The 17,296-nt window shown below is 35.5% G+C and overlaps 1 protein-coding gene across 3 annotated transcripts in view; it reads right to left on the minus strand.

Annotated features, from left to right (window-relative positions):
• adgb (androglobin) overlaps positions 1 to 17,296 on the minus strand; it is a 74,066-nt gene that overhangs the window by 37,531 nt on the left and 19,239 nt on the right. For all 3 annotated transcript variants that reach the window (XM_041252363.1, XM_041252362.1, XM_041252361.1), the window contains exons 8-14: positions 16,854 to 17,038; positions 15,871 to 15,969; positions 12,353 to 12,444; positions 11,017 to 11,191; positions 10,031 to 10,121; positions 8,060 to 8,201; positions 1,244 to 1,286 (exon numbers count right to left, since the gene is read on the minus strand). In XM_041252363.1, coding sequence (XP_041108297.1) covers positions 1,244 to 1,286; positions 8,060 to 8,201; positions 10,031 to 10,121; positions 11,017 to 11,191; positions 12,353 to 12,444; positions 15,871 to 15,969; positions 16,854 to 17,038 — 827 coding nt within the window. The remainder of the gene's footprint in view (positions 1 to 1,243; positions 1,287 to 8,059; positions 8,202 to 10,030; positions 10,122 to 11,016; positions 11,192 to 12,352; positions 12,445 to 15,870; positions 15,970 to 16,853; positions 17,039 to 17,296) is intronic.

Raw genomic sequence — 17,296 nt, forward strand, 5'->3', positions numbered from 1 at the left:
TGAATGTTTATATGTGATCTGGTTTAACATGTAAATTATTAAAAAAGAATACATATTCACAAATTTATTTTTAAATACTGAGAAAATTAGTTTAATATAATATACTTTTATTGATTTTCAGCATTAATAAAATCTTCTCAGTTAGTGTGTGAATGGGATTATTATTATTGGTCAACATTATTAAAACAAAGAGTGTCATTTTACAGAAATACAAAACCAGTAAGTGGCGCTCCCCGTCACTGACTAAAATTAAGGTGAAACAAAGAGAGATAGACATACCATCAATTTCCAATTGTTCTGCTATTTCTTACCATATAGCGTCGTTCTTTGTATTGTCTTTATAACCACGAACACTGGCATCATAGAGAATATTATATTTTTCGACTTTAATAATTCAATTCTCATTGATGTCCATTTCTCTTTTATTTCTGTGGTAATTTCAGTATGAACGAGACATTGACAGTTTGACAGCCTCTCCTTCGACTCTGTCCGAGTAATGACATGTTGTGTACAGAAACACAGAAGGCTTGCGCAGACAATCTGTCAGTTTGAGACAACAAGGCAATTCTATCTTTGGGGAGTTTGCATAGCAGCTACAGGAATATACAATGGTAATGTACACCTCTTCACCTCCCACAAAATGAAATAATACAGTTGTTTTGGATTTACCGCTATATCATGTATAAAGGGTTTCGCAGCCTTGCAAACAATAACACACTTATGCACAAACGTGAGAATCCACTGCATGGCCGTGAGACTCAAAATTGTTAAAAACCTCAAGGTAAACCTTGAGACTTGAGATCCATGCCTTTATTGCACATTAGGCCTGATTTTTCGTGGCTTAATGGTTGGCACCATTTTTTTTTTTAAGTTAGAGCCTTATTTTGAAGTAAGTGTATAGGATTAAGACAACCAGTTTAATCGTTTATTTTATTTCTCTTTGAGAAACTGCCTTTGTATGTGTACTTGGTCCCTTAATACCTGTCTTTCAAAAATAGTAACAACCATCTAAGTAGCCTTCTTAACAGTTTTATTTTATTTCCACAGAAAAAAAGATGTGGCAGAGCTACTTATTAGATAAGAGGCATGTACTTCAGATTATACAGTACAGTACTGAAATCTCTACTGAGAAATTAAATCTACAATACACTGCACTGAAAGAAACTGGTGCATTGCCATACTGTCAGTCGAGTTGTAATTGTACAGTTCTTTAGAACTTTTGGATTCAACTGGAAATACTTACCTCTACTCACAGCGTTCTCTTTGTTTCTGTCAGCTGCAGATACCTAGTAAGAAAAAAGGTTTTTTAATATGGTGGCCAAATAAAAACAAATAGCTTATTTAAGTTATAAAACTATATTTCTAAAGGTCATATTTGTCATTCTTTATTTAATTTTACCTTTTGATCATAAATTATAATCTACATTTAACACAGTATAATACAGTATGTACAGTGGCTTTATCTGTGTTACAGGGTAATAATACTTTTTTATATAGATAAGTTCACAATACCAACATAACAGAAAAAAATTAAGAAAAAACTAAAACAAATAAAAGAAAAAACCTTACTCCTTCAAATTAGAAGTTGGAAAAAGTGTTTGTTCACTAACAATGAACATTTAATAAACAAGAGTTTTATTTCCGGACAGATGGTATGTTAGAGTACATGTTTGAGGTTTCTGTTAATCTAAAATGAAGAAGTTTGACTTTAATGCCTGAAAGGTACAAATCACTATTGTACAGTATATCTAGCAGGCATTATCCAGTATTAAAAGGTACCTTTTTATCTATAAAATCTGTTGTAGATTTGGAGGCTCGCTTTTTGTCCTCATTATCAGTTTACCACAGGCAATGCGTGGTATAGAGCCAACAAAGACTATGGCAAGTTGAGTCATCTTGCAACACAGGAGTCGTATTTTGATGCCAAATTAATTAACTAGCATCTATATTTAAAAATGGCTGCTAGCCAAGATAAAAGTAAAAAAAAATAAAATTTTCCCAAGTGGGCTACTACTGTAGTTCTGAGAACATAAGAAAGACTGTGCTGGAGGACACGGCACAGATCAGAGGGCTCAGGACTTGTGAACCTTCCGGGAACAGAAATCTCCACAGGAAGAAGAGTTTGCATTTCGACAACCTAGAGAGAATGAAAATCAACTACATAACACAAAAGGGATCTGCAAATGATAAGTGTGAACAAATTCTAGCAGCATTCAAATAAAAAAAAAGCATACTGTGTATAGGAGATGGTGTTTTAGGTATTAAAAATACATGGCTTACTTTAGCAGGTTAGGGATTATTTACAAATATAAATGAAAAACATGTTCTGACGTGACACTACAGGAAGAACACTAGAGGAAGAGGTCGTGCTTTATATGGAGCTCTGTGAAATTATTTTTATTTTTTATAATTTTTCGTTTTATTTTTCACACGTCATTTTATTACAGATACACATTAATATAACAAGTCAAATAAATGTATATCAATAATAGTATAGGATACATCATGTTTTAACTACATTCATATTTTTTCCCCTAAAAACAATAAACAGCTAACGCTGGTATCTTTCGACTCCTATTCCAGCCGACAGTTGCAAAATCTGCACATCATTATTTTGTCACGTCAGCTGCATACATCCCCTCATGCTCAAATTCTTTGCAGCATTGTTTAATTGTTATGTGTGGTTTAGGCATTTTAGAAACAAAGGTCTCTTGTCTTCCATCACAATGTTAATTTCCAAATGACTCGCTCCAAATTAAACATTTGCGCAAGTGCTAGTCAGAGCTTCCGTTTCCCTTCAGACCGTGTCACTGGTAACGGCTGAGCTTTGACAACTACCATTGCAAGTATTTATTTAAAGTATTTTCTGTATAAACCTCACAATTTAAAAATGCCACTCTATGTTTGTTTTATAATGATTTTTTGTGTTATTTCCTTTTATATTTGCATTTTGTTTTATTTTGTTTATATGTTACAGTTTGTTATTTTTTTTCATATTTGTGAAAAACACAGGGCTCTGGCATTATAAATTTCAATATGTAAAAAAAAAAAAAAAAAAAAAAAAAAACTTGAAGCAAATTAAGTATAGTTTTGTAAGATAATTGCCAACAGGTCTGGGCTGAGCTATCAGGCAGAAGAACAAATGAAAGATAAAGGTATTAAGCCAGAGTTGTATAGATATCATGAAGAGATACACACTGATCCTAGAAGAGGGGAGCCTATGTCGATTCCCTCTGATATTACACCTATTAGTCCACTGGAATACAAATGGAGGACTCTGCTCCTAAGTGGAAGGTGGAGCCAGCAATGAAGATAGCAAGAGCTTCATCGTCGCCTGAGCCCAATGGTGTACCATACTGAGTTTACCACCTGGGATTTCTTGTGGAAGTTGATGAAGGATGGGTAAAACAGGTAGTCCCAAGGGCAAAAATAATCACCTGCATCAGCCAGCTGTGGCACAAAGGTTGTCAACGTATCTCTTGAAGAACCACATGATCGACACCTCCATATAGAAAGATGGAATTCCAGGCTTTCCAGGATACCTGGAGCATGTCAGTGTGATCTAGCAACAGACTCAGGGGTAGATGTACTAAAGTGGTGCGACAGTCACAATATTCGCAAATCAGTTGCAAACGACTCAGAAGTCTGGGGTGAAATGTACTAAACAAGCTCAATGCTGTTAGCGACTTTTTAGAGAATGCTTTGCGGCAGCAGTTTTTCTTTGCAGTCCAGCCTTAGATAAATATGTAATTTGTAATTAGGATATATGCAGGTTCTGAATTATATAATGAGATGTAATAAAGCTGCCAAAAGTTGCGGCACTTACAATTGTCAAATTTCTATTACCCCCGCTCAATCACATGCTCTTGATTGGACCAGTTTACGCCTAGGTTTATTTAATGTCAGGTCACTGTCTAATAAGGCTCCATTAATTGGTGATTTTATTCTGGATTACAACATTGATATTCTCTCTTTAACTGAAACATTGCCAAATGACAATGTTTCCCTGATTGAGGCTTCTCCACCTAACTATTATTTTTTCCAGAAAGCTTGCTCTAGTTGGCGTGGAGGTGGACTTGCTGCTGTTTTCCATAGTAAACTTAGAATCAAACAGGAAATTGTTGAAGGTTATTCATCTTTTGAAGTTTTAACCTTGACATTAAACAGTCCATTACCTGTTCATATTGTAATTATTTATCGACCGCCTAAGTCAAACCCGATATTTCTGACTGAATCTGAGGATCTGCTGTCTGTGCTGACAGTCAAATATGATAGGATTCTTTTATTGGGCGATTTTAACATTCATGTTGACATTGATTCTAACTGCTTGAAATTTTTGAGGCTATTCCTTAGATTATATCCTGCATGTCAAAGTTCCTATGCATAATTGTGGCCATATTTTAGATTTGGTAATTTCTCATGGTTTAACTGTTAGGAACGTCATAACCCTAAATCTTACAATGTTTACAATCTAGATCTTACATCTTGCCATTCTTTGAGGTGAATCTGCCAGTATCTACAAAGACTGTGGACCGTACAATTAAATCCCAGGTAATTAATTCTTCAGCTGCTGTTAAGCTTTCTGATGTATTGAGCTCATTACCACTCTGAGTCCTCATCTGTAGATGAGCTAGTTAATACCTACAACATCACCTTTTCTGTTATATTAGATACTGTAGCACCAATCAAAACTCAGTGTCTTAAAAAAAAACTCACTGTGGTTTAATGATACAACTCGTAAGATGAAATATGAGGGTCGTAAACTAGAGATGGCGGGAATCTAAACTACACGTTCATTACATTGTATGGAAGGGCCACCTGGTTCAATATAGGAAGGCTCTGCCGTTAGCTAGACCATCATATTATTCTAATTTAACTGAACCAAATACAATTTCTAGATTTCTTTTTGCTACTCTAGATACATTCATTAATCCTTCCCCTAACAGTCCTACCTTTGGCTCCTCTCTTCGCAGCAATAACTTCTTACATTTCTTTAAAAATTACTAGACATCAGAAATGAGATTCCACAGACACCTTCTATTAAGGAGGACTCTGGAACAATTTTCCAAACTACACCTATTGAGGATTACTACGGAGGCTTTTTCTTTGATTAACTTGCAGTAGCTGACAGAGCTGGTTCAACATATGAGAGCTACTACTTGCTCCCTTGATCCTATTCCTACAAAACTATTAAAATATGTTCTTGGTGTCAATACCTACATTAAAAAAATTATAAATGGTTCACTATCCTCACGGTTGTTGTCTGTGCAAAAAAATTCTCATTGAGCTCAAATGAGCTGTGTGCCGGACTAGTATTGCTGGAAACAGGGGCGGGACTGTACAAACTTGGTTCCCGTTCTAGGAAGTCCGAGCTTTGCTATGCAGTTTACAGTCCATGTAACTGTTTTATTTATTTATTTATTTTTACTATTTTATTTACAATTAGTTAAATGTTCACTTATTTAGAAACCTCTTTTTGATGACGTTAATTTGAATGGTTTCTTCAGCCGTCAGTTCTCGATTCTATACTGACTCTAACCAGCAGACCAGTTGATAGATAATTGAGCTCACCAGTGGCAGTATCCTGCCCTCCAGTATGATTGACGCTCAGTGAGAAATACTAGAGTGAAAAGATTGTGCCAAAATGAAATAACAAAATAAATAAATACATTTATTTATTTACTTATTTATTTATTTAAATTTTGGCATGAATTATCCTCCACAGTAAACAGCAGCTACGTGTCAGCATGAATGTGACACTAACAGCGCGCCTTTTTCAACCTTGACCTCTATACACCAGAAGCAATTTTACTGAACAAGCATATTTACGTAAATTTAAAGCAACATTGCCCGTGTTGACTATATATGATAAGTGTAGTGATTTGTTTATCAAACAAACAAAAAGAGCCTTGCATTTTTTTTTTTTTTACCCCGCCAAAAGTGCAAAACTAAAAATTCTCCGACAGCATTGAAAATTTGTGATTTTCCGTGTTATTCCGCAGCAAACAAATTCCTATGATCCCTGTTTATGACGTAGAAAGTTTCGATATGTTTGATTGGTGTTGCAGCAATTTGCCCTGCTATGTCCACAGAGAGAAGAAGCTGTCCCTGGAGGAAGTGTTACAGTGCTCCGATAGATCAGGTCATAGCGGGATTGGCAAACTCTGTATTTAAAGTAAAGCCTTCTAAATGGCATCATACAGTCTCGGCAGTCTGATCACTCTACGCACTAGTATCAGCAATCTTACCATTTACAGCAGTGTCAGCAGAAGTCTTATTAGTCCAGCAGTGGCAGCACCAGTATTACCACTCCCAGCAGTGTCAGAACCAGTCTTACCAGTCCCACCAGTCCCAGCAGTCCCAGCAACAGTCCCAGCAGAGCTGTACCAGTCCCAGCAGTGTGAGTATCAGTATTACCAGTTCAGCAGTGTCAGCACCAGTCTTACCACTCCCAGCAGTGTCAGCACCAGTCTTATCACTCCCAGCAGTGTCAGCACCAGTCTTATCACTCCCAGCAGTGTCAGCATCAGTATTACCAGTCCATAAGTGTCATCATCAATATTACGAGTCCAGCAGTGTCAGCATCAGTCCCAGCAGTAGCTGTACCACTCCCAGCAGTGGCAGCACCAGTCTTAACAGTCCCAGCAGTGGCAGCACCAGTCTTACCAGTCCCAGCAGTGGCAGCACCAGTCTTACCAGTTTCAGCTGTAGTAACAGTGTCATTAGTCTCAGCATTAACTTCAGCAGCAGTGAACCAAACGCATGTCTCTCAATGAAGGTATAAATCCATCTACTTATTCATATCACTTTGCAGTTTGCATTAACAGTCTCCAGGTTTTATAAGATGATAACCTTCACCTTCATAACATATATGCAGGTATTTTTTTTTAGAAAAAAAGATAGATTTTTGCCTTGGTAAAAATATATTCCCAGCTACGCCCCTGGTTTTATTCGCATTGTACACCAATGCGCATAATGCAGCAGCATGATTTATTTTGTGTTACTGGTAGCCTACAGGCTAAAGTTAAAAGAAAGTGTGCTAAGTATTCATTTGATTTTACAACTGTACTGTATACTGTATAGGCCTTTATATTTTTACATATTGTAATGTGGAGCCTACTGTGACAGAAATACAATGACTCTTGGTAGTAAATCTCCCTCCCAACCTGTGAGGGCACTAAGCAGCGAGAACAGAGTTCCCTGGACAGGCTGGCCTGAAAGTTCTTTCCCAGGATTCAAGGGAAGTCGGCCAGCTAGAAAGGGGGCAGGAGTCTGTTGCATTAATGCACTGACCCGGAAGGGAAACAGCGTGGCAGCCGCAGATTGGAAGGGCGGTTGCACTCATTTACCAAGGGGTCATGTGTGATGGCATAAAAGGGGACAGAGAAACGCAGTATGTTCCTTTGCTTTGGTTTGAGTTTTGAACCTGTAAAGGACTGTGAGTGACCCTGTGAGAATTAACAGTATTGTGAATGTTTTGTTTGTTTGTTTGTAATTTGTCTTGTTTGTAAATTACTAGACGGCTAACACTATTCCTGAGCTGTCGGGGGGGGGGCAGCACAAAGCTGGAACAGCATTGCACCAGCTGTCACTAATGAACTGTATCACCCACCACAAGCACTACTGCACGCACCCAGGACTGGTGACCGTGTTGGTATTATTGTGGGGCGGATATTTGTGTTTGTTGTTAGGGAGTGCAACCCGTTGTTATTTACTCCATGCAATACACTCTATTGTCTGTTTAATCACACACTGCATCACTCCTGCACTTATATGCACTTAACCACTCTGCCACACCTACCCAAATCATATTAGTGTTATTTCAGCACAATGATTTATACAATTAAAATACATTGAGTCCGATAAATGTGGGTGTGTGATTTTATTGTATTTTTTTAAAACCTGACACCTCCTTATGTCGGACAAACACGTCCGGTTTAACGAGGGGCTACTGTATGACTATGAAAAGCTTTTTGATTGATACACATTTTTAAGATTTTAAGATATTTCACAAGTGAATGCTTTGGTAATAAGGTCATGTAAAGTAAAGTTTTCTTACCTCTGTAGTATCTAATTCCTCCTCTGGATTGAGACTCTCCTTTGCACTGTCAATATTATTGTCACTCTCATGGTCAGTCTCTGTAAAGGATGTAAGGCTAGGGCTACCTAGCTCCTTTCCAACAGACGGTGGGTGTAGCTCACTAAAAAGATATAATAATCAAAAACTAACAATAATATATACACTGTATATTGCTTGCATCTACAGTAAATAATCAAACCAATTCCATCACCTTGACAGGAAATGGAAATCTATAATAAGTAAATAAATTAGTAACACATTCACAGATTGTAAAGTCATCAATCCTGTAATCCTTCTGTGGTTATGTCTTCCCCATTCATTGTTTGTTTTGGACAAAAACACTGTTAATAAGTTGGGCAGCAAGCATGGTATTGATTTAATAAAAAGTGTGAAATTTCTCTGGCGGGATATAAAACCATTTTCAGGGATTACGCTGTATCTGCTTAAGGAAGTCAGAGGTTAAGTCAAAAAGGATGTAATCATTTGTGCAGTCTTTGACATGGAAGCACCAGTGAACCAAAGACCTGCTGTCTGACAATATAAATACAACTTCTGAACCCACATTATCGATCAAACCAATTGGTATAATTAAAGCAGACGTGGTTAGACAACCAAGATCACACTGATCCTAAGTTTTTATGGTTCATTTTTTAATTACAATATTAATATGAAGATATATTTTAACCAAATATATATTTTTAAGAAATCCATGGATATATATATATATATATATATATATATATATATATATATATATATATATGATATATATATATATTATATATATATATATATGTGAAAACACTTTTGCAGTTTTATATAATTTAGTTCTCTATTCTGGTTTGCAAATGTTAATGAATTCACAAATCATGAAATAACATGGTTGCTATGGAATCCATGGAGATTGAACATACATTAATACTTTCATGTATCTGCTAGGTTGTAATTAGTTACAACAGACTCATTTTCTACAGCACACTTAGCACTTCCATTTCTAGGTATCCTACTAATTCCATATTGAAATAATTTGAACTAATTTGCAGAATAATGGCTATATGTGGTTTTACATTTATCATTTGTGCTATTTGTACAAAGAGAAATTAAAGCATTATGCAATGCCCTTGCCTTATAACCAATGTGCTTGAAATGATACAGTATGATAAAAGACATTTTTCATGATAAACCACAAATAAGACTATAATTGACCTTTACTGCAGAGCTGTTTTGAACTGAATTTTCTATTTGAATATATGTATGCTGTACACCAATTTAAACCACCAAACACATTTCAAATGCAAATTGCCAGCACAGGTGTTATTCACACAAGGCTTGATGGAATTTATAGATTCTACTAATTAAACCTGCCAAAATTAAGGCCGGTGTACTCAGTATTAAAAACTGTTTTGTTAGAATTATTTTCTATAAGGGGTATTATGTTTGGAAAAACAATGTATTTTACATTATGTATTGTTCCAAATACTGTACAGTATGGCTCATTTTATGAGAAATATGGATTTTTACTGATTCAAAATATATGATACATAGTTCTGAATTATTTTGCACTTTTTCCCCAACCAGTGTACAATGTCCAGTTCCCTCACCACAGTAACTGCCCACAACAGTTCAGGTGATCTGAAGTTCAGGAGGCGTCCTCAGATCCCATTGTCATACCTATTGCCTCTTACACCCAGGAGATTAACAATAAATGAGATAATGAGACACTCCCTGTGAAATCCTTAGTAAAGATCAGCAACTTTGCAGAGCCAGGATACAAACCTGCGATTCCCAACTGCATGAATCACCATACCACTCAGTTGTGCCTTTACCACGTGAACCACTTAGAGATCACTTTATTTATTAATGGAATCATATTTAAAACAAATGTATACAGCATATCCAGATTACAAATAGAAGGAACCATTTTTTTTTTCTTTTTTTGTTTTTACTTACTGCTCTGAAGTTATATGGATAGGATTTAGTCTGTAATTAAGGAAAGGGCTTGCAATCTCAACAAACTGGTCAGGTTTCACAATCACTGGTTCTGTAAGAAATATTAACATTTCAGAGGATTTAGCATATTGGTAAAATAGCACAACACTTTGTTTACTGGTAATATGAGCTAACTAACTGGTATTATGAGATACACTACTAACATACACTGGGCTGGATTCTCAAAGCTATTTACTCCAAATTGTCATTTGTGCAATTTTTGTCTGAAAGGAAAAAATACTATTTACATTTCTAAAGTGAAAAATAAACAGCTTTAGACTACTTACAAACCCTTAAATGAAATGTCTGAGTTATTTATTTCTGGTTTGGTAACTTTATTGAGTGCGGTTTTACTATCTGAAAAAAAAAAAAAAAAAAAAACATGCTAATGACAAATAGCTCTGAGAATCCTGCCGATTGTGTTAGAACGGACATAATCAATGTTAGGAACTGACACAATCTATGTTAGTAGTGTATCTAGTGAACAAAAGCAAATACCAAATGCATTTCACTTTATGCTCCCTTTTTGATGGAAAACTAATCAGTGAACTATTATATTCTTTACATAATGGCTTATCCCTTGCACAGCTTTAGAACGGATAAGCCAACTGTCTGTTTTGATCAAAGCAAGGAACATGCTAATTACTTGGTTTGCCTTTTTACTTTCTTTAATGGGAATAATTTTAAAAATATTTTTTACATTTTTACAGATACTCATAACTACACAGATTAAAGTGCGTGTAAGCAGTCTTGAAATCATTTTTTTTTTTATTTAAGTTAATTTTAACTTCTGAAAAACCTCACTCATTTCAGCTTAATGGCAACAGAATATCTTAAATTGATAGCAAACACAGAAAACATTCTATCTGTCAGGAACTAAGATGGGGTCATCACACTTTATCATCTTTAATGTAAACACAATGTATGTTCTTGCTTATGAAGCCTACCTTTTGGTTCATCTGTTGGGTTTGTGCGTCTTTTTGGTCTTATAAGTTTCCATCTAGGAATAGGTGGTGGTTTTGGAGGAGCAACAAGGGGGCATGACCTTGTTCTGGTCACTAACACTGGGTGGCTGTATGCATGGGACAGCCCATAATGCCGTAGCGTCTCTGATGAATCAGCCTGGCGAAAAATATAATAACCAGAAACAAAACATTATTACAGTAGACTCTTGCTAATCCAAATCCTAGTTCTTAATTGACCAATATTCTGAACATAGCTGAGACAGCAGCCATTCAAACCAAACTTCAATATTATAATGCTATGATAACTGTAAAACATATACAGTGGTCACTGTTATTTTTTTTAATGTATGTGTTATTATAGTTTTTTGATAACGTGTAAATATCAAAAACATAAAACAAAACAAGGCATTTTTTAGAAGATTAAAATCAGTAGTCTGAACAACTCACTGAACCTAAAATACTCTGTACGAATGCTGTCTTAAACTGAATTTTTTATTTAAAAATTATTTTTATTATTTTTTTCTGATTTTCTACCCAATTTGAAATGCCCAATTATTTTTATTTCAACCTGGCCCACAACTACCACCCCCACACTGACCCGAGAGAGACGAAGACGGACACACGCGTCCTCCGAAATGTGCGCCGTCAGCTGTCCGCCTCTTTTCACTCTGCAGGCCCACCATGCAACCACCTCAAAGCTACAGCACTGGAGGACCACACAGCTCTGGGCAACTTACAGACGCAGGCAACCGGCCAGTCCACAGCGGTCTCCAGTGTGTGGTGAGCCAAGGACACCTGGCCGACCTAATCCCTCCCCCACCCCGGCGCATAGGGTGCATACTGAACTCCACGTGAAACGGTTTTTAACGCTGTGAGATGTTTTGGCAATTAAAGGTTTTCAGTGATTACCTCCTCACCAATGAATATGTAACACCAAATTCCCATTGTTAACTGAAATGAATGTGGATGACAGATTTAAATAGGGGAGTTTGGACTGACTACATCCTTCTGTTAACAACGAGCACACAGAATGGAACCGAAATAACATTGAAAGAAGATTTTCTCAAGGGCAGTGTATGAAAAGTTGCTTATAATGTTGACCTTTAATCAGTCTCAGTCGACCTAAGAAGAAAAACGTAGACTACTATAGTACCTTCTGGCATCTGCTAAAACACAATGTAGAATACAAATCCATTATAATGTTAGAAAGATAAAAAAATAGAGGTAAAATGTCACTCTGTATCTATTCTAATTTTATATAAAAATAACAATACCAATACACACTGAAATTGTAAATCAGATAATGTTTTAATCATACCATTTGACCAAGGATAGAAATCTTCTTTTCTGACAAATGTAAAGGTAAATAGCTGGCACAAACAACCATTTGTGGAATCTGTGGAACCGCACCTAAAAAAAAAAAAAAAGTATATATATACACACACACACACACACACACACATATATAAACACTTAGCAATGAGCAGGCCAATACAATATGAGTGGGGCATACTGTATACTGGCAGGATACAATGTAAAGTTGATTAACTATTTTTCAGCTGCCATAGGCTATGCTTCATTCCTAAAGTGGTCTTTGGGTAGCTGACATTGCAAATATTTATGGCTTTACAATAATCTATGAAAATAATAGCAATCGTATTTGTTTAGTACCATGTTTTTTTTTCATTATGTTTGTGTGACAGTGAAATAGACATATATGCAAAACGCAGATCGAATGTAATGCAAGAAGTAGGAAGAGATGCTATGATGTATATTTATTCTTTGTATTTTAAAATCTATATTATATATGCACATTTTGTATTTAATTTTTTTATACATATATAGCTGTATTATATTAACTATGACCCAATTCACATCTGTGATTTCAGGGCCACCTTTTCTCATATGTGAATGTTCCAAAAAAGAAAAGGCAGCCCAGGGCCAACCCTGATTTAGTCTGCCGTTTCGATGTGCGTGTAACAAAGGAGAAGCCATACTAAAGGGGGATGTCAACTTCCCCCATATAAAATGGGAAAACCCGGTGGGTAGCACGACGGACGAAACTGAAATGGTGGAAATGACAAACGACTGCTTCCTAGCACAATTTGTCAAGGCACCGGGTTTAAAGGGCATGTCATATGCAGGAAGGCTAAAAGAATTTAATCTATTCAGTCTTGAACAAAGAAGACTAAGCAGCGATCTGATTCAAGCATTCAAAATTCTAAAAGTATTGAGGGACTTTCTCGACCTGATAAAAGAAACTAGGACCAGGGGTCACAAATGGAGATTAGACAAAGGGGCATTCAGAACAGAAAATAGGAGGCACTTTTTTACACAGAGAATCGTGAGGGTCTGGAATCAACTCCCCAGTAATGTTGTTGAAGCTGACACCCTGGGATCCTTCAAGAAGCTGCTTGATGATATTCTGGGATCAATAAGCTACTAACAACCAAACAAGCAAGATGGGCCGAATGGCCTCTTCTCGTTTGTAAACTTTCTTATGTTCTTATGTTCTAATATTGAATGGTAATTATTTCTACATTGTACAACTTTAATTATAAAAATATTAAATAAAAAATAAATCCAGCTGGTTAACGTTCAGCTTATTTCTTTCACATAATATACGAGCTGCAGTACACTCATAATTATGCTTAACTTGTCACAATTACATTTTCTCCCTGTTATTTAGTAACTAAGCTGCTTGCTTTTACACACACATAAAAAAATACTGTTCTCAGCCACAAATATTAAGAACGCTGATGCACCCACCATGTGAGAGTGAGGCCCTCACTGTAATATTTCAATGCTTGTTATTGTGATTATTATTGTTAATGTTATTTTACTGGCGACAGAGCAGTGGTTTATTATGTATTGTTCATGTTGTTTACCAAAGTGTATTTGATATTATATATAGGATGGTGTATTAGTGTATTTAGATTAGGGTGCTTCCCTAAATGAAGTGGTAATGGATAAGGACAAGAGAATAATAATGATAATTATAATAAAAACGAGTAAACAATAGAATAGTTTAACGATCGTGTTTATAAACAAGTCCGGTATTCATGTAGTTAAACAAATCAAAGTGTCTCCAGGTACGATGCACCGGCAAAATGCTTAGTATTCTATTTTCCCCTGTAGGTGATCACGTGGGACGCGGAGATCATGTGACGTGGGTGGGTTTGGAAGAGTGTGAGTGGACGAGATAGTGAGATGGCATCGACTGAGCTAAGACACTGTCCAGGCTTTCGGTAGTTATCCACTTACAGTAGGGGGGGCAAATGTAATTTCTGATTTTAACTTTCAAATTATCAAATTGATTTTTGTAACTAACTTAAACATATCTAAAATATTTTTTTGCGTTTTTTTTTTTTGTTTAAATTTCAAAGGTGCCTTAAAATGCAAATGTGAACGGGGTTGCAGACCTAAATATGTGGCAGCTCTGAGGCGGCCCTAGGCTAGCACAGTACTGTGAACGGGGTCTATGTCAAAGTGTTTGCTAAATGATTAGGAAGTAGGGGGTGAAACTGCTTTTTGTATATAAGCTTATTTATTCATGTACTTAGTTTGACTGTGTAAGTTACCTGTAGATTTCCAGAATAATTGATAAAAAAAGTTAAACTTAACCGACAGTTGGTGTGTGCTTTACATCATGCTTTATGTTAATTAGCCTGCTTTCACTTCAACACAGAACTCAGAAGCACATGGGTACAAATTATTTTTACAAAAGAAAAAAAAAAAGTGTCGGTCTTACCAATAACCTTTGATGACCAAAAGTGATATATGAATATGTCCATTAAGATTTGTGTGTCAACTGAAAGTTCACATCTCACCTGTTTGTATTTCAAATATGTGACGCCATCCTAAGCATTTGTATGAAGTTGAATATACAGATACCTAGAATGGCAGGAGCCTTAGGTTGAGCTTTGATCTTTTAACTGATTCCAATTGATTTAATTAATAGTTTCGCAAAAGGCATATTTCCTGTACAAGCGGTAAAACTGTCTTCAAAGAAATACACACATTTAAAAACGTATCAAACCAAGTTTTGAGTCAGATTCCACAGAAGAACCAGGCCAATTCAAAATAGACCAGGCTTGGACATACAACTGTCTCGATTAAATCAATACATTTCTATTTGTCAGGCCTTGAAAATAAGCTGCCTCACACACACTGATTTATTAACTTGTAAAATTATACAGCATAAGTCATAATGTTTTCATTCCATACTATAGCTCTATTCTTTAAACAGTTATTCATTTGTGAAATAACAGGTGGAGCCTTAAGCTATATTACTCTGTCCAGATGGACTGAATTAACACCTCCACAGGGTGCTGAGCAGCTACTGGAGCATAGAGATCAAATAAACAATTTTAAGGTTAGGTCATTCAATATTTGGTACACTAGTTCTTTCTAGATATATATATAGATATATACTATATATATATATATATTATATTATATATATAGCTATATATATATTATATATATATATATAATATGTAAGTATGGAAGCTATTGATCTTTGTATTAATAAAACATTTCTAAATACTACTGTGCAGCATAATGCCAAAATAAACGTACCAGTACTTTTCATAAATGATCTAACTATGTACATATATCTTTTTTACCTCATCCCAATTAAGATGTGTTTTACATGTTTAAAAACATAACGCTTTTAGCTCACTTATGACCAGCAAAATGGTCATTATGACTAACAATGTGAAAAAGGTGTTTTGTTTGTACTGGTAAAATATCTACATATTGATGTGTGACTGTCACTGATTTATTACTATACACAGCACTTTAGTTTTGTGCAGTCACTGCTATATCACTTACTCTCACACACAGAATGATGCAGAGGATTTTGAGCTTCCGATGAAGGCCGAGCAGAATGTAACTTTTTCTCCACATCTTTACCTTTTTTCTTCCCAGCATCTTTCAAGTCAGAAAAAAAAAGCACTTGTACAAAAAAGTAATTTCACATACTATACACACGTGTACATTACAGAAAAAGCAATTACTGTGAACTCTTTTACACTGCACCAAAAGTGCCTAAAATGTCTTTGAGAGAGTTTTTAGAGGGTACTTTGTGAACAAAGACTAAAGGGAAAACAGTAGACCTGAGTGCAAAGTATGCACCCATTTCATTCTAAAAACATGCCATTATATCATAACAAAGAATCAACACAGTTGCAGGTAGTATTTAGTTATTGTTTTAGTTTATTCTTTCTAGTTTTAAAACTTTGCATTTCTTTCTTTTAGAAAAAACTCTAGACAAACTATTCAATTAGTATAAACAGTGGCTGATCAAAATACTGTTTTGTTCATTAATATAGGGACCTTTGAGTAGCAGGGTAATGAAATGCACGAAAATGTCAGGAAGACTACTATGTAATGACCTATATGATTATGATATTTATATCTGCCATCGTTTAAATCCATTGCAAAGACACTAATGCCTCTAACAGCACATTTGGTTTGTGGATGTACCCTGGTATCAGGGGAAGGTTATAATGTTTGCTAATGCAAGCTTATGTAATGTATTGTAAATAATAAACTAAATGATTTTTCTAATACATCATTTGGGATCATGTGATGTCCCTTTGTAAACATGGTATGGCAGATTATTTTCTGGAGTTGTATCAATGTAGTATAAATAACTCAGTTCACACTGGGTTAACTGAAAGGACAAATAATGAATGTTAATATACCCAAATAATTATGTGTACTTAATTACCCAGTACATCACCATTTTCTGTCAAAGACTTTTAGAAAAATATGAGATTTACATCTATTGTAATAGTGTGAAATTTCACTACCTTTGCTGTATTTTTCGGATGTTTTGTTGGCAGGTGGTGTTTCACTCTTGACCTCATTTGCTCTGGAGTCCTTCAATTTTGAATCAGTAGAGGGGCTTTTGGTTTCAGAACTTTCTTGATCTTGAAATTGGAATTTTGGGACTATATCTTTTAAAAGATTCCAAACCTTATCCAGGTACCCAACCCTAAAATAAATAAAACAAACTGCATGGTTTGCATTTAGTAAATTCAGTAATATGCAAACTAATGTGTTACAGGCTACATTTACAGCATCAAGATTGTTGCACTGCTATTTCTTAAAACAATCCTTGAACCTGTCATTTTTTTTATTTTGACATGGGTTTACACAATCTTCTAGTGGTGTCATTTTATGGTAGTAAAGGAGGGGCTATGATAATATTCCATATAGCACGCGCTATAAGAACGTACTAATAATTAAACAC

The sequence above is a fragment of the Polyodon spathula genome, chromosome 6 (genome assembly GCF_017654505.1).
Source record: "Polyodon spathula isolate WHYD16114869_AA chromosome 6, ASM1765450v1, whole genome shotgun sequence".
In the NCBI taxonomy this organism is placed as follows: Eukaryota; Metazoa; Chordata; class Actinopteri; order Acipenseriformes; family Polyodontidae; genus Polyodon; species Polyodon spathula.